The sequence below is a fragment of the Rattus norvegicus genome, chromosome 7, assembly GCF_036323735.1.
Source record: "Rattus norvegicus strain BN/NHsdMcwi chromosome 7, GRCr8, whole genome shotgun sequence".
Taxonomy (NCBI): Eukaryota; Metazoa; Chordata; class Mammalia; order Rodentia; family Muridae; genus Rattus; species Rattus norvegicus.
The window spans coordinates 32,519,866-32,538,801 of NC_086025.1; the positions used below are offsets into that span (position 1 = coordinate 32,519,866).

The window sequence follows — 18,936 nt, forward strand, 5'->3', positions numbered from 1 at the left end:
AGAATATTTTAGTGTTTTGTATATGCGTGTAGTGTTACAAACTGTTAATTAAGTATTACGTTATGTGTTACATTTTCCAGTATTTTCTGATTTTACTTATGACCTGTTAAATTTTACTTTATCTTCGTCAACTTATTAAAAACTAGTAGAAATGTAAATAAGCTTAACATTTCAATTATAAAGCCTTTTAAGTTGTATTACATTTATTTTTAAGAAGTGATTTTAAGAAGTATTTGTTCATTATAGAAAAAGAAGTCATAAAGAAAGCCTGTGTTTACGTCACTCAGTGGTGAAGCCCTTAAATGTTAGGATAATCTTCCAAGTCCAGGAACCAAGCAAGGTGCCTGCCGCACAGCTCTGCTAAGACCACCACAGTGCATCTGCCGTCTGCTCCCCACCCCCTCCCTCCTGCTTCCCTCTGAGTGGCTCTTGCCATTGTAGAATGCTTTTTCTACATGCATTGACATGTTGATGTGACTTTTCTCCTGTGATAAATTACATGCACTTAAAATAATATTTTTATACCTTTGTATTCTTGGGGCAAATTCACTTGACAGTGATGTGTTGCTATCACTATTTTAGTATATCGTTAGATTTACTTGTTAATTTTTTGAGGATGTTTACCTATGTTCATGATACTGATTCACTTTTGTTGGAGACAAATCTGATTCTCTGTCCCTGGCTGGCCTTGCATTTGCTACGTAGCAGTCAAAAAACAAAACTTCTGAAAATGTACCGGGATAGATATGGGTGTTACTGAGAAGAATCAGCAGGAAGGAGGGAGTAGCACATCTTCTGTGCAGCTTTAGTTTTAGGTAGGTGTGGTGATTTGACTAGGCTTGGCCCATGGGAGGTGGCACTCGTAGGCGGTGTGGCCTTGTGGTAGGTGAGTCACTGTGGGGGTGGGCTTTGAGGTCCTATGCTTAAGCTTTGTCCTGGGTGGAAGAGAGTTTCTTCCTGGTTCCTTTGGATCAAGAACTAGAATTCTCAGCTTTCTGTCCAGCCCCATGACTGCCTGGACATTGCTATTTCTCCCAACATGATGATAATGGACTAAATAAACCTCTGGAACTCTTAAGCCATCCCTAATTAAATATTTGCCTTTATAAAGGTTGCCTTGGTCATGGCGTCTCTTCACAGCAATGAAACCCTAACTAAGACAGTAGTTACCACCGAAGATATTCCCAGTAGAAAGGATGGCTGTGGCATAGTTTAGAACTGAAGCGGCTGAAGAAACGAGCCAAGGCAGTTTCTGGGCAAGCAATGCAGAACACTGGAAATCTTTGAGCTAAGAGTATATCTGCATGGTGTTTACAGACTGGCTTGACGAGGTAATCAGGCCACCTCTTTCAGGCTTCAGAGATGTTATGCACACTTTGGTTAACTCTCTGTGAAGTAGAGAAGCCCATGGAGAATCTTGAGCAGGGACATGATAAGATAACATGCCTGCCATTGAGTACTCTGTGTAGCTGCTGTGTTGAAAATATACTTAGTGGGGTAAAGTGTGCGTGCATAGGGGCCATCTGCTGCAGTATGATGGTAGCTAACATTAGGGGATGACAGTGGAGGGGCTGAGACCAAATGAAGGGGTGTTCTGAACGTAGATCCAGTAGAACTTTGTGGTTTTGTGAAGTTTTATATTTTCTTGAGAAAGGGGACATTGCCTTTTCCATGTTGTTTTTAGCACCACATCTAATAGCTAGAGCAGAGTAATCATGAAGTAAATCTGTTTTAATGAATGATCGGATGACTGGGCATGGACATTACCATAACAGTCATGGCCAGAGTAAAACATGCTCTAAACTGTGAGTAGCCAAAATAAAGCAGAACTGACAAAAGTCATCTTTTAAAGAAGTGCTCTCTGTAGTTCTAGTATTTGGAATCTGACTGTCTGAAAGACAACTCTTTGACCAGTTAAAAAAAGGTGAATTTGTGTTCCTTGATTTTGCTCCCTGGATAATTTCCTTGAGGGACATAAACAAAGGAATAATGGAGTTTGGAGAGATAGCTCAGCTGGTAAAGTACTTATGAGGATGATCTGAGTTCCACCAACAGAGTGTTAAGTGAAATGGTTCTGATGTGTGCTTGTAATTCCAACATTAAGGAGTTAGAGAGAGACCCCTGGAATATGCTGTATAGACAGCATTGTTTGCATCACCATGGTGCGTTCTAAGTTAGTGAGAGACCTTGTCTCAAACAGAACAAAACCCTAAAAGATAGGCAGTGTTTGAGGAATGACACCTAAGGTTCTCTTCTGACTTTCACATATATGTATGTGGAACACCCACACAGGTACCACACATGCACCCTCCCACATACATTCATATCTCTCTCTCCCTCCCTCCCTCCTCCCTCCGTTCCTTTCTCTCTCTCTCTCTCTCTCTCTCTCTCTCTCTCTCTCTCTCTCGCTCTCTCTCTCGCTCTCGCGCTCTCTTTCACACACACACACACACACACACACACACACACACACACAGAGACAGACAGACAGACAGACAGATAGACAGACAGACAGACAGTCAGTCACACACAGAGAATGAGTGGTGACTAGGAAATGTTTACTGAATGCCTCTTTTGTACTGGATAATATGTGTGTTTTGCATGTTGTGTTGGACAGCTTTTCAGCACTTGAAATTAACAAAAGAGGAATGTTTTAGTCAGTGTTCTATTAGCTTTTATTGGGGCTTCCACATAGTTTTAGCTATTTAGTTCACTAACCTCATGGCAGGGAGCTTGATGGCGTACAGGCAGATGTGGTGGCTGAGCTTCTACATCCAGATCTACAGGCAGCAATAAGAGAGAAACACTGGCCTGGTTTTAGCCCTTGAAACCTCAAAGCCCACCCCTAATGACATACTTCCTTCAACAAGGCCACACCTACTCTGATAGAGCCACACCTCCTAATTTCTCTTAAGTACTGCTATTCCCTGATGACCAAATATGAGCCTATGGGAACCATTCTTGTTCAAACCACTACAAGAAAGATGGATTTATTTTGGCTTACAATTTTAGCAGTCTCAGTCCATGATTGCTTAGCTCCTTTATTGGGGCTTGTGTTAGATATAACATCATATCATGGAGGGCATTACTCAGCAAAGCTGATTACTTTGTGGCATTTAGAATAAGAGACAAAGATAGAGACAGAGAAACAGGAAGGTACCAAGGACAAGACATACCTCTCTCAGACTTACCCCCATAATCTAATAATCTAATGTGATTAGGTCCCAGGGATCAAAGTCTACATTTGTTTTTACAAAAAACTAAGTTCTACTTTGTTCCTACTGTTTTTTTTATTTACTTTGTCCATCATATTCTTAGCTCCTTTAAACTTTTCATTGTTTTTAATCTTTTCACTTTTCTTATCTGACATAATCTCAAGCCATAAATCAGTTTAATAGCCCACATTTTAAAATGTAGACGTTTTTAGACACAGTTTTTTTGTCTTAGTTACTTTTCTCTGGTGTGAACAAGTACCATGATCAAGGCAACTCTTACAACAGTTTCAGAGGTTCAGTCTATTATCATCATGGTGGCGACCATGGCATCATGCAGACACTGGTGCAGTAGCCGAGAACGTCAATCTGATATGTAGGCAAAGACAGAGTGACTGAGCCTGACATGGGCTTTGAAGTCTCCAAGCACATCAGTAATGACACACTTCCTCCAACAAGGCCACACCTCTTAGTCATTCTAATCCTTCTCAAATAGTGCCATTCCCGGATGGCTAAGCATTCAAATTTATGAGCCTATGGTGGCCAGAGGATCAGAAAGAAGCATTATGTATTGGGGATTACACATATGAGAAGAGTGATCTTTACTGAGTGGACCGTAGTAAAGACTAAAAATTACTTTGATTAAGACAATTTGTTGAGAACATAATATCACATTAAGGTTACCTGTCTTACCTGTCAGAAATTTCTTGATCTAAAATAAAATCTAACTTGCTAATCTATACTGGGTTTTAGATAACTATAGACAAAGTACCATAAACAAAATTAATTTCAAATGCATAAAAAGAGTATTTGAGCCAAAGCAGCTGTCTACCATATGAACAAGTAAAGGAAAGAAAGTTTATTATGTGAAAATGGGGACTAATTTTTAAAGTTCTGCTTCAGATATGCCTGCTGGAGATTGGTTCTCATGTTTGATTCAATTGGGAACCTGTGTGTCTGAATGCTAAAGATCCTTGTCCCCAATTGGGTTTTGATTGATCAATAAAGATGGTAATAGCCAATGAATAAGCATAGGGCAGGACCCGTAGAGTTGCGTGGGTAAGGATGCAGAGAGGAATGGGAACGGGAGAGAATCGCCACGACTTGGGGTGAAGTATGGATTGCAGGAGCAGAAGGAGATAAAGCCAGCAGCCATGTGACATTTCAGGTGGGTGGCCATTGGCCCCTTTCCTGCCGGGGCCTTGGGTAGCGGGGGAGGTTTAGGAGTGCCCAGCCTTTGAGGTAGCTGAGACATTTTAAAAATAAGGTTGTGTGTGTGTGTGTGTGTGTGTGTGTGTGTGTTTCATTTGTGGATTCACAGATAGCTCTTGGGCGGGTGTATGAGTGAGATCTGCCAGGAGTCAAAATGGTGTAGCAAAAACTCATGGCAACATATACCTTTCACCATTTGCAGATACACCTTGAAATTTCCCTGACCCATACAAAAAGAGATTGGTTAATTTCTTCCTATAAATGTTTGCATGCTCATGTTTTGTTTTATTAAAACAAGAAACTAAAAACTAAAAGTTGTTATTTCACAGGGTTTCATCTGCCCATTGTGTATGAAAAGATGTGTAACTGCTATTGACTTGTCGGAACATTACCAGCAAGTACACACTGAACTCGAGACGAGAGGACAGGAACTTCTTAGTGACTCCAATGTGACTGTGGGTCCTCTATATTTTGTTTTGGCAGCTTGGTTATGGGTTGCTCAAAATAGCTTTGTTTTCACCATCTTGGTGTTGGCTCCCTTTTATGCTGTAAGGGAATATGGATTGCTTTAATTATGCATGCTTAGGGGAAGAATCAATAAAGAAAAGGCTCTTGGGTAGTCTGCTTGGTTTCTCCTATTGTTTCCAGCTGTCTTTGTGAATTTGTAAATAAACACAAATGCTTTATATATGTTTATATACATTTTGCCATGAAATTTGAAATATAAAGTGGTATTTCACTATTTGTAGGATTATCTATTATTTATGCTTTATTAATTAATGGATTATTAACGCATTCAGATGAAAATGATTCTTGCACAGGAGGTTTTGTATCTTAACAGCATTAGAACCTGAATCTAAGGCTGTTTCCATCTTTGCTCTCGCTCTCCAGGCCCACAGGAGGTGATGAGTGCCCATCATCACCCGCTGTGGACTGTGACGCCTGCTGTCTCGAGAGCAGTGCTCTCAGCCTTCCCAGTGTTGCCCCTCTTCAGCAGAGTCCTCAGGCTGTGGTGACCCCTGCCATAAATTATTCCATTGCTACTTCATAATCGTGATTGTGTTACAGTTATGAGTCATGATGTAAATATCTGTGTTTTCTGATGGTCGATTGACCCTCAAGGGAGTGGTGATGTACAAGTGAGAACCTCTGCTCTACAGGGTGTGCTGTGGCTGTCTAAGGCTGGGAGGGCAGAGTACTAGGGGAAATGAGGTTTAGACTGAAAAGAATTTTCCTAATTATTTTGTAATGTGTTTCTTTTTAAAATTTGCTTTTATAAGAGCAAAAAAATCTTAACTCTTTTAGTTCCTTTAAGAATATCATAAAAGAATGAAACTTGGTGCTATGAGATACTAAAAGTATGACTCTTTTTCTGGCACAGGCATATATAAGAAAATAGCCCAGCAAACTCACTTGATGTGTTTATGAAGTACTTCACATAGAACAGATGTTTAAGTTGTAAAGGAGAGAGAAGATGAAGCAGGCACACCAGAAGTCTCTGTGATAGATAGATGTCATCTGTGTAGAGGACAAATGGCCGATTCAGGTGGGGCAGTCTAACAATAGTTAGACTGTGCAGTGGTATGATACTGGCTAAGCCAGTTGACGCAGGCTAGCCAAGATGGAGGCAAAAAGGTCTTAGAGATCTGCTTAATATCTTTTTGGTTGTCTAGTAGATGTGTAAGATTTTCTTCATTGTATTTAAGTGAGAGTGACAGTCATAGGCACTTGCTTTGTGACTAACAGGACCCTCGGTTCCACAGGACTACCTTAAGTCAAGGTAAGTTCTAAGCTGCACTGGATCCAAGAAAGGATTGCAGATAATAACCCTTGAGCAAAGAATTTATTGCTTTCAACCATAAATAAACAAGTTTTTGAAATTTGTTGACAAATTTAGAAAGATATACTTGTCTATTTTTATCACATTTTTGCTGGTAAATATTTCCCTGCTGTTTTATCTTCTAGCAACCTTGGTGCCTTGAGTGTAGATTAGAAAAAATTAGTCTCTTGTATTTAGATTTAATATCAAACTCTATGAGCTAACAGGTTCATTTGCTTCATTCCTGGGTGATTAGTAGAAGCTAATTATATTTTAAAGTGGGTATGTAGTTTTAGTAAACTTTCTATAACTCTGTTTCTATCTAATCTATCATACTAATAATTTTTAGAAATGACTTTTGAAATATAAAATAACGTAAAAAAGTAGGTTACAAGAATTAAAGAATCTTGCTAGAATTAAGAGAGGAAGATAATAATTGACTTATGCTTACACTGTTGTCATCATGCAAAGACTTAATGGGAGTTAAGAAAGTGGGCAAATATATTTACGAAGATTTATTTTTCTTGCAGCTTTGCCAAAATTTAACTTTTATTTAAATATTGAAGATCAAATTACAGGGAAAATTCGTGCATTTGGACTACTAATTCTAAGTTTTCTCTTAGGAATGAATCAGTTTTTTTCTGAGGTACTCACCTGGGCTGTAGAAGTTGTAGGTGCATGATGACATACTTCAGGGGCATCGTTACTCTTCTGGTACTCATGGTATCTGACATCCCAACTCGTACTTAAAGGCAACAGTCAAACATCTGTGGTTCATACATGTAATCCTAGTGTTCAGGATGCCGACTGTGAGTTTAATGCCAGCCTGAGCTACCGTGTGAGGATTTACCTCAACAATAACGCAAAGCAACAAAACCCTCAAGTTGTAAAGGGTGAATGATATAATTTTTCAAGGAACACTGTAATTTTCTTACTAGCTAGCAGTGGAACTTATGATACAAGTAAGAAATGACAGGCTAAATAGTATTGTTATTCATGTGCTATTTTATACCACAGGCATGTAAGCTAGTGTCATGTAACAGCCATTCGACAGGCCATAAGCATGCTAACTAAGCATAGATAGAGCCAGTGGGAACATGGTGGTAGACCACAGGTAGCTGGAGATAGAGTAATCCCTGCCACATTATCATGGAAGGTTCTTTTAGAGTCACAACTAAAACCATAATGCATTTGGAGTCCAATCGCATCATTTTCCTTCTCATTCTGTCTTTCTCTTCTCTGTGTGTCTGTGTGATACAAGGGATTGAACCAAGTGTTTTGCACCCATGCTGTTTGGCTATTGACAGTGTTAATTCGGCGTCCAGAAAAAGTACACTCGCACTACTACTTTGAATTTTTGTTCATTTCGTGGTTTCACGGGATCATGGTCTTTATTCACCTGCTGAAACCCCCTTCCCCTGCCCTTCTCTAGAGCACACTAAAAACCCTGCTTCCTCGACAAGTGCACTTCTGTTCATAGCCCTTCCTACATCTTTGTTAGTGCTTCTGCATTTCCTCAGAGGACCTGGTTTTCATTTCTCTCAGGGGACACTCATTCACTTTTCAGAACCTGATCCAAAAATCTCATGTGAGCAATATTATTGTTTTCTTTCTTTTTTTTTAAAACAAAATCTCAATTGTTAATTTTACTAATGAAGGCTCAGGAGCTAGATGCTGGGGTGAAAGCCTGCCAGCTCAGAGAGACAAAGAAGGCACCCAGCTGTCCTCCCTCCTCAGCCCACATCCCAGCAGCAATGCCCCTCCCTCACACAGGCTCAAAAACCCTCCTTCAATCAAAATCTCCACTTCTACTTCCTGTACCTCTCTCTGTCCGTGCTCCTGACTCCCTCTCACTGGCTCTGCTTTTCCTTAATAAGCCTATGTCCACTTCCTGTCAATTGGTTGCTTGCTCTGCCTCTTGACCTATGGTTGACTTTATTTAATCCTGTTTGCAGTATTCAAGCAGAAAGCTCTTGGATTAAAGGTGTGTACTAAAGCTGAGCCACTTCACAACTAGAAACAGTTATTTTCCCCAGTAAACAACACAGTCTTGGGGTTTACAATGTGGTCACACATCCTGCAATACAATATTTACATGAATACATGCAATATGTAATATAAATATATATATAATATTTATATTAATACATACTAGATGAAGCTTCAGTAGGATAGAGATGAGATACACACATGATATTTATATATACTGCTTCTATTAACATAGGTCTTTCTCTGTGTCTACTCTATGGAGTTATCTGGCAGTGTTTGTCTTTCTGTTAGTGAGCTTTAGTTTTGCCGTGTATTACATCCATCCATCCATCCATTCATCCATATTGCCCATATGGGGCATAGAGGTAAAGAGATCTAATATGTTGTCAGAGTCAGAGAACTTGACAGGTCGATGGTGTTGCTGAGAGCATGAAGCAGTATATGTGAAGGCACAGAGAGCATGGTGTGCCCAGGGACATAGGTGTTCCACTGTTGCTGAGTGTGTGGGGTAGATTTAGAGGGGTTTGGCTATCAGATTTTATAGGTCATTAGCAGAATGGCCGTGAAGAACTTGTGTGTCATGTGGATGATAAAGATTAGTAACCGAGATAAGTAGATAGTAGAAGAGATGTAGATAGTAATGGAACAAGAGACGCTGCAGGGAGGGTGGGAGGAAAACGTAGAGGGACGAATGCTTAGGTGTCCTGTCCTAATTTACCAATGAGGTAGAAGAGTCGCTCATAATTCTTAAGTTTATAGTTCATGTTGAAAGGGGAAAGTTAATGAAAAGAAGTTTGGGAAACAGGTCAAGGCTTGGAATTACTATTTGTGAAATGCCTATGGGATGTATGTAGGGATATATGTTCCTGCATGTATAGATCCAGAACTGCCCAGCATAATACTGGCTCGATGTTTGGATTAGCATGTAAGTGGTTTCTGAAGCCACTTGCATTATTATATACTAGGGAACAAATGTGGCAGAAGGGTCAAGGAGAGACTATTGGGACAGCTGCATGTCTGCCTCACTGCTCCAGTGCCAGAGCACTGCTGCCGGCCAGCTACTCAGGTGCCAGAACACTGTGTAATAGGAGTCCCAGCCTGTGTCTTCTGGTGGAGAAAGAGCAAGCTCTGGGATGGATGCTGTGGTTCTCAGTCTCCTATGTACCCAAGCACTGCTAAGGACTGCAGGGAGTTGAGAATGGTGGTCCTATGTGCCATGTTGGAAGGGGATGGCTGAGCCTTGGATTGGGCAGAATCCAGTTTGGTTCTGAGTGTAGGAGATAGTCATTGCTTGTCCAAACTGCATTACTTTTATGGTGGAAGTGAACTCATGTGTTTAACTCAGGGTGAACCATGGATTAAGTATATTTTGCAGTCCTGGGTTTTTTGTTATTCCAGATGAATTTGAGAATTGCTCTTTCTATCTCTGTGAAGAAATGAGTTGGTATTTTGATAGGGATTGCATTGAATCTGTAGATTGCTTTTGGTAGGATGGCCATTTTTACTATATTAATCCTGGTGATCCATGAACATGGGGGATCTTTCCAACTTCTGAGATCTTCGATTTATTTCTTCAGAGACTTAACGTTCTTTTTCTTTTTCTTTTTCTTTTTCTTTTTCTTTTTCTTTTTCTTTTTCTTTTTCTTTCTTTCTTTTTTTTTTTGAGCTGGGGACCGAACCCAGGGCCTTGCGCTTTCTAGGCAAGCGCTCTACCGCTGAGCTAAATCCCCAACCCGAGACTTAACGTTCTTGTCATACAGATCTTTCACTTGCTTGGTTAGAGTCACACCAAGGTATTTATATTATTTGAGACTATTGTGAAGCTTGTAATTTCCCTAATTTATTTCTCAGCCCATTTACCCTTTGGTAGAGGAAGGCTACTGATTTGAGTTAATTTTATATCCAGCCACTTTGCTGAAATAGTTTGTCAGATGTAGGAGATCTCTGGTGGAATTTTTGGGTCACTTAAGTATACTATCATATCATCTGCAAATAGTGATATCTTGACTGCCTCCTTCCCAATTTGTATTCCTATGATCTCCTTTTGTTGTCTAATTGCTCTGGATAAAACTTCAAGTACTATATTGAATAAGTAGGGAGAGAGTGGGAAGCCTTGTCTAGTCCCTGATTTTAGTGGGATTGCTTCAAGTTTCTCTCCATTTAGCTTAATGTTGGCTACTGGTTTGCTGTATATTGCTTTTACTATGTTTAGGTATGGGCCTTGGATTCCTGATCTTTCCAAGACTTTTAACATGAAGGGGTGTTGTATTTTGTCAAAGGCTTTCTAGCATCTAATGAGATAATCATGTCATTTTTTCCCCCTTTGAGTTTGTTTATATAGTGCATTATATTGATGGATTTTCAAATATTGAACCATCCCTGCATCCCTGGGATGAAGCCTATTTGATCATGGTGAATGATCATTTTGATGTTTTCTTGGATTTGGTTTATGAGAATTTTATTGACTACTTTTGCATTGATATTCATAAGGGAAATTGGTCTGAAGATCTCTTACTGTTTTGAACAATGAAAGAACTTCTAGGGGAGTCACCGTCCCTGACCTCAAGCTATCCTACAGAAAATAGTAATAAAAAGTGCATGACATTGGTACAGAGACAGATAGGTAGATCAATGGAATAGAATTGAAGACCCAGAAATAAACTGTCATACCTATAGTTACTTGATTGTTGACAAAGAAGCTAAAACCATCCAGTGGAAAAACAACAGCATTTTCAACAAATGGTGCTGGTTGAACTGGAGGTCAGCATGTAGAAGCATGCAAATTGATCTGTTCTTATCTTCTTGTACAAAGCTCAAGTCCAAGTAGATCAAGGATCTCCTCATAAAACCAGATACACTGAAACTGATAGAAGACAAAGTGGGGAAGAGCCTCAAATATATTGGCACAGGGGAAAATTTCCTGAACCAATGGTTTAGGCTCTAGGTCAACTATTGACAGATGGGAATCTCATAAAATTGCAAAGCTTTTGTAAGGCAAAGGACACATTCAGTAGGACAGAATGGAAACCCACAGACTGGGAAAAGATCTTTACCAACCTATATCTGATAGAGGGTTAATGCTCAAAAATATACAAAGAACTCAAGAAGTTATACTCCAGAGAATCAAATAACCCTATTAAAAAATGAGGTACAGAGATAAAGAATCTTCAAGTGCGGAATCTTGAATGGCTGAGAAGCACTTAAAGAAATCAGTAGCCTTCCTCTACACAAAAGAGAAACAAGCCGAGAAAGAAATTAGGGAAACGACACCCTTCATAATAGTCCCAAATAATATAAAGTATCTCGGAGTGACTTTAACCAAGCAAGTAAAAGATCTCTACAATAAGAACTTCAAGCCTCTGAAGAAAGAAATTGAAGAAGACCTCAGAAGATGGAAAGATCTCCCATGATCATGGATTGGCAGGATTAATATAGTAAAAATGGCCATTTTCCCAAAAGCGATCTACAGATTCAATGCAATCCCCATCAAAATACAATCCAATTCTACAAAGAGTTAGACAGAACAATTTACAAATTCATCTGGAATAACAAAAAACCCAGGATAGCTAAAACTATCCTCAACAATAAAAGGACTTCAGGGGGAATCACTATCCCTGAACTCAAGCAGTATTACAGAGCAATAGTGATAAAAACTGCATGGTATTGGTACAGAGACAGACAGATAGACCAATGGAATAGAATTGAAGACCCAGAAATGAACCCACACACCTATGGTCACTTGATTTTTGATAAAGGAGCCAAAACCATTCAATGGAAAAAAGATAGCATTTTCAGCAAATGGTGCTGGTTCAACTGGAGGTCAACATGTAGAAGAATGCAGATCGATCCATGCTTATCACCCTGTACAAAGCTTAAGTCCAAGTGGATCAAGGACCTCCACATCAAACCTGATACACTCAAACTAATAGAAGAAAAACTAGGGAAGCATCTGGAACACATGGGCACTGGAAAAAATTTCCTGAACAAAACACCAATGGCTTATGCTCTAAGATCAAGAATCGACAAATGGGATCTCATAAAACTGCAAAGCTTCTGTAAGGCAAAGGACACTGTGGTTAGGACAAAACGGCAACCAACAGATTGGGAAAAGATCTTTACCAATCCTACAACAGATAGAGGCCTTATATCCAAAATATACAAAGAACTCAAGAAGTTAGACCGCAGGGAATCAAATAACCCTATTAAAAAATGGAGTTCAGAGCTAAACAAAGAATTCACAGCTGAGGAATGTTGAATGTCTGAGAAACACCTAAAGAAATGTTCAACATCTTTAGTCATAAGGGAAATGCAAATCAAAACAACCCTGAGATTTCACCTCACACCAGTGAGAATGGCTAAGATCAAAAACTCAGGTGACAGCAAATGCTGGCGAGGATGTGGAGAAAGAGGAACACTCCTCCATTGTTGGTGGGATTGCAGACTGGTACAACCATTCTGGAAATCAGTCTGGAGGTTCCTCAGAAAATTGGACATTGAACTACCTGAGGACCCAGCTATACCTCTCTTAGGCATATACCCAAAAGATGCCCCAACATATAAAAAAGACACGTGCTCCACTATGTTCATCGCAGCCTTATTTATAATAGCCAGAAGCTGGAAAGAACCCAGATGCCCTTCAACAGAGGAATGGATACAGAAAATGTGGTACATCTACACAATGGAATATTACTCAGCTATCAAAAACAATGACTTTATGAAATTCATAGGCAAATGGATGGATCTGGAAAATATCATCCTAAGTGAGGTAACCCAATCACAGAAGAACACACATGGTATGCACTCATTGATAAGTGGCTATTAGCCTAAATGCTTGAATTGCCCTAGCTGCACAGAACACATGAAAGTCAAGACGGATGATCAAAATGCGAATGCTTCACTCCTTCTTTAGAAGGGGAACAAGAATACCCTTGGCAGGGAATAGGGAGGCAAAGATTAAAACAGAGGCAGAAGGAACACCCATTCAGGACCTGTCCCACATGTGGCCCATACATATACAGCCACCCAATTAGACAAGATGGATGAAGCAAAGAAGTGCAGGCCAAATGAACCGGATGTAGATCTCTCCTGAGAGACAACAGCAAGAATACAGCAAATACATAGGCGAATGCCAGCAGCAAACCACTGAACTGAAAACGGGACCCCCGTTGAAGGAATCAGAGAAAGGACTGAAGGAGCTTGAAGGGGCTCGAGACCCCATATGAACAACAATGCCAACCAACCAGAGCTTCCAGGGACTAAGCCACTACCCAAAGACTATACATGGACTGACCCTGGGCTCCAACCTCATAGGTAGCAATGAATGGCCTAGTAAGAGCACCAGTGGAAGGGGAAGCCCTTGGTCCTGCTAAGATTGAACCCCCAGTGAACGTGATTGTTGGGGGGAGGGCGGTAATGGGGGGAGGATGGGGAGGGGAACACCCATATAGAAGGGGAGGGGGAGGGGCTAGGGGGATGTTGGCCCAGAAACCGGGAAAGGGAATAACATTCGAAATGTAAATAAGAAATACTCAAGTTAATTAAAAAAAAAAAAAAGGGAAAAAAAGTAGAAGTCAAAAAAAAAAAATGTTCAGCCTCTTTAGTCATCAGGGAAATGCAAGTCAAAACGACCCTGAGATTTCACCTCACACCAGTCAGAATGGCTAAAATCAAAAACTCAGGTGACAACAGATGCTGGCAGGGATGTGGAGAAAGAGAAACACTCCTCTTGGTGGGATTGCAAGCTGGTATAACTCTGGAAATCAGTCTGGAGGTTCCTCAGACTGTAAATAGTTCTACATGAAGACCCAGCTATGCACCCAAAAAGATGCTCCAACATATAACAAGGACACATGCTCCTTGAGATATATGTGTATATGTGTATATGTGTATATGTGTATATGTGTATATGTGTATATGTGTATATGTGTATATATGTTGTTGTAAAAATATAAAAATAATAAAGAGTAACGGTGTCTTTTACCCCGCTGGCTCTGTACCGTGGTGCCCAGATATCTGTTAGATTATCTTGGAGGAAACACATCCCAGCCGCACACTTTCCTACACTCAAACCCTCACGTAAAAGAACACACAACATGGGCTGGAGAGATGGCTCAGCGGTAAGAGCACCCGACTGCTCTTCCAGAGGTCATGAGTTCAATTCCCAGCAACCACATGGTGGCTCACAACCATCTGTAAAGAGATCTGATACCCTCTTCTGGTGTATCTGAAGACAGCTACAGTGTATTTATATATAATAAATAAATAAATCTTTAAAAAAAAAAAGAACACACAACACAATAAAGAATCTTAGATCCAATTTGTAAGATATAATTGCCCACCTAAACATACAATGCCCGGTACTATCCATCCCTTGAGAACATTAATAACAACCTGTAAATACACAGAACAGAATCTTAACATCACCTGTCATCTTGTCCTGCCACCGCTTCTCAGCCCCTCTCCTCTGCCCTGTCTCCTCCTCTCTCCCCTAGTCTCCTCCTCTTCCTTCAAACTTCTCTCCCGCCCATCCTTCCTTCTCCTCCAATGTCAGGCCTCCTTCTATCCTGTACCTGCCTAACCTGTGGCATCATCCTACACACACACACACACACACACACACACACACACACACACACACACACACACACACATATATATATATATATATATATATATATATGTATGTATCAGCCTTATTTATAGTGTCCAGAAGCTGGAAAGAACCCACATGATGTCCTTCAACCGAGGAATGGATACAGAACATGTAGTACATCTTCACAATGGAGTACTACTCAGCTATCAAAAACAATGACTTTATGAAATTCATAGGCAAATGGATGGAACTAGAAAATATCATCCTGAGTGAGGTAAACAAGACACAAAAGAACTCACATGTTAAATACTCACTGATAAGTGGATAGTAGCCCCAAAATCTCAGAATACCCATGATATAACCCACAAACCATAAGGAACTTAAGAAGAAGGAACACCAAAATGTGGATGCTTTAATACTACATAATATGGGAAACAAAATAATCACAAGAGGTAAAGGGAAGGAAGGTCCTGGGAGGGATAGAGGGAGGGAAAAAGGGGGACCGGATCAGGTATTGGAATGGAGAAGTACAGAGGGTCAGGAAATCAAATAGAAATATGCAGCAGTGGGGGTGGGGAACTGGGGATGGCCACTAGAAAGTCCCAGGTGCCAGGGAAGCGAGAGTCTCCCAGGACCCAACAGGGATGACATTAGCTGAAATATCCAACAAAGGGGAGATACAACCTGTAGGGGCCACCTCCAGTAGATAGGCATGGTTCCTAGTTGAGGGAATGGGGCCGCCAACCCATCTCAAAATTTTAAACCCAGAAATGTTTCTGTCCAAAGGAAAGACAGGGACAAAAATATGGAACATAAACTGAAGGAAAGGCCATCAGAGACTGCCTCAGCTAGGGATCCATCCCATCTGCAGACACCAAACCCAGACACTATTGCTGATGCCAAGAAGCCCTTGCTGACAGAAGCCTGGTATGACCGTTCTCTGAGAGCGTCTACCAGTACCTGACCAGTACAGATGCAGATACTTACAGCCCGCCATCGGACTGAGCTGGGGACTGCAATGGAGGAGCCAGGGGAAGGACTGGAGGAGCTGAAGGGGGTTGCAGCCCCATAGGAACAACATCCGCTAACTGCCATTTAATGCAGTTTGAATCCACCCCACAAAAGATACTTTTCCGTGTGCATCATCAGTCTTCTGTCTTTGTGGGCTGGGACTGTATTTTAAAATTTATGTCTTTCACAGAGTTGTTGTTGTTGTTATTATTATTATTGTTATTATTATTATTTATTATTCTCAGATGACAATAGATACCTGTTAAAATCACTGGGAAGGTAGAAGATAAGAACTGTTTTAAGGAAGTCACTTTTAAGGGTTAGGTTTGCAAGTCGAGAGATAATATAATACTCTGGAAACATGGGATTTGCCTAGTCATTTGTGACCTCAGGAAAGTCTCTTAGCTTTCCTGAGTTTCCTGTTCTATAAAATATGGTTAGGAACACTAAATAAATAGGCATAAGCTTTACATGAGATTGTATAGGGCAAATATCTGGTGCATAGTATGGATCCAGTAGAAAAAATTAGTTATTCTAGATACCTCTAACAGTTAATTTATAAGGGTGCTTCTGAAATGTTTTTGACAACACACTGTAATAATTATTTTTGTCATTGATCAAAAATGTAATAAAATATTGTTTACTATTAGTAAAATAACCTCTAATATATTCTGTGGAATATTAAATTTATAGCCAAGTAAGTGATTTTATGATTCAGTCCTGAATTGTAACCCCAAGTACGGATACCTGGAATTATAGCAGCATGCTTAACAGCGTCATCAATGATAGTCTTATGTCATTAGTTCTGGGACCATCAGGTCTTTATGTTTTAGTAGGCTTTTCATTAACTTAGGGCTTTTATTATGTTAGCCTTAGGCTAGCAATTATTTATATGTCTGTCAGTTTATTTTGAAGCAGGGCCTCATGTTCTCAGTGTTGGTCTTAAACTCAGTATGTAGCTGAGAATGACTTTAAACTTCTGATCCCTTTGCCTCAACTCCCAGGTCGCTGAATTTATATGTGTGCACTGTCACTCAGCTGGATAGTTTCTGATTACAACACTTCACTAATAGAGCTTTGTGTGAGACACTTGCAGTCTTGTTTTTTCCCTTTGGTGACAAAATCATTTAATCTTCTTGCTTTTTTTTAGTATTTCTATGAAATAGAACAAATGTTACTTTAATGGGAATACACACAGAGAAAAATTGTGATGGAAAATATTTTCAACTAATCTAGAATAGCTAGGTGTTGTGGCACACACCTTTAATCCCAATACTCAGAAGGCAGAGGCAAGTGGAGCTCTGTGAGTTCAAGACCATCCTGATTTACATAGTGAGTTCTTGGACCTCCAAGGCTACATAGTGGGACCTATGTTTTTCACAAAGGAAAAAACACATGAACTAATGTCTCCTTCATTTCTTTCACCATTAATTTGATGCAGCCTAAAAAATAGTTGTGCTTTCGTTATGTTTTGTATACTTTAAGCAGAATCGATGGTGTAATACCTTTGCTTGATATCAGAATTGTGGTTTATCATTATAGATTATAGTTTATTTAATGGCATTATAGTATGACTATGAAATTTGGCCATATTTAATAAATGCTGAGTGTTGTTCTTCAAAATTAAGTATTTTTAAAACTTTTTTGTTCCTCTTTTTATAGGGTTTTATATGTCCCCAGTGTATGAAATCTCTTGGCTCAGCTGATGAACTTTTCAAACACTATCAGGCAGTTCATGATGCCGGTAATGACTCGGGGCATGGTGGAGAGGCCAGTCTTGCTTTGACACGGTACAATATGCTAGTTCGAAATGTGATATTGTCATGGAATGCCCATGTGATATAATTGCTATGTGAACATTAATTACTTTCTGAAAATTGTAATGTTTTCATACTATTTAATTTAAATCTATTCTCATTTAGCCTGGTCTTCCTCCTAGCCTGTCTGCTTGTCTTCTTATCGGTTAGAGTCTTAGGTGAGAGTACCATGAAGAAGCCATGAAACAAACCAGTATTAAACAGCCTAGTGAGTGAAAGAAGAGTGAGTAAGTAAGGGCAGATGATGCACACTTGGTAGTACCGCTGGCAGCTTTAGACTTTATGCTACCTGCATCAGGAAGCCATTCATGAGTATTGTTGGTAAATTAATAGAAAATACTTTGTTTCTGCTGTAGGCACTAGACAGTTATCTGATTATTATCTTGAGAATTGTTTTTGTTTATAAACCATGTGCTTTTAAGACTGAAATTATTTTTCTAAAGACTTTTTTATACAGAAAACATTCAGTTTTTATAATAATTGAGAGAGCTGTAACATTATTGGTTACTGATTATCACTTGCTAAGCTTGTCAATTAAAGACGTCTCCTCTCTCCTCATGCATCTTTAGAGATGACATAGCACTACTCAGGCAAGAGGTCCAAGACCTGCAGGCCTCACTTAAGGTAAGAGCGGACATGCTGATGCTTGTTTATCTCCAGAGCCTCACATTAAAAACTGCGTTAAAATGTACTAATTAGACTTTTTCTTATCAGGAAGAAAAATGGTACTCAGAAGAATTAAAGAAAGAATTAGAAAAATATCAAGGGCTACAGCAGCAAGTAATTGCATTTTGAACTCTTAAAGCATGTTTATTAGTTGTTTATTTTTATTGTTGAAAATTAAGCATTATACTCTTTTGTAAGGGGCTTGATATAAATACCTTCCTAATTTATTTCTTATGTAACAGCCTATTAAATAGTCTGTATAATTCTAATGGATTTGGAAGCATATATGGGAAGCAAAGATAAAGCTTCTTAAACATGTTTCATTAAGAATTCATTATGTCAGGTGTGATGGTATGTGTTTGTAATTCCAACACTTGGAAGGCAGAGGCCAGAGAATATGAGTACAAAGACAGCCTAGGCTGCATCACAAGACCTTGTTTCAAAAAGGGGAGTGAGGGGGCTGGAGAGATGGCTTAGTAATTAAGTGTGTTTGCTGCAATTGCATAGGACCCAGAGTCAGTCCACTGTATCCACATCAGGCAGCTTATGGATGCCTGTAACTCCAGTTCCAGGGGATCCAATGCCCTCTTCTGGTCTCCTGCACAAATGTGCTCGTGC

General features: G+C 39.7%; 1 protein-coding gene across 7 annotated transcripts in view; it reads left to right on the forward strand.

Annotated features, from left to right (window-relative positions):
• Eea1 (early endosome antigen 1) overlaps nucleotides 1–18,936 on the forward strand; it is a 167,528-nt gene that overhangs the window by 78,585 nt on the left and 70,007 nt on the right. For 2 of the 7 annotated variants that reach the window (XM_039080106.2, XM_039080104.2), the window contains exons 3-6: nucleotides 4,754–4,879; nucleotides 17,498–17,625; nucleotides 18,222–18,276; nucleotides 18,367–18,432. In XM_039080106.2, the coding sequence (XP_038936034.1) occupies nucleotides 4,754–4,879; nucleotides 17,498–17,625; nucleotides 18,222–18,276; nucleotides 18,367–18,432 (375 nt within the window). Of the gene's footprint in view, nucleotides 1–246; nucleotides 4,880–17,497; nucleotides 17,626–18,221; nucleotides 18,277–18,366; nucleotides 18,433–18,936 lie in introns of all 7 variants that reach the window. The other 5 variants (XM_039080107.2, NM_001427400.1, XM_063263462.1 and 2 more) reach the window with 4 other exon arrangements.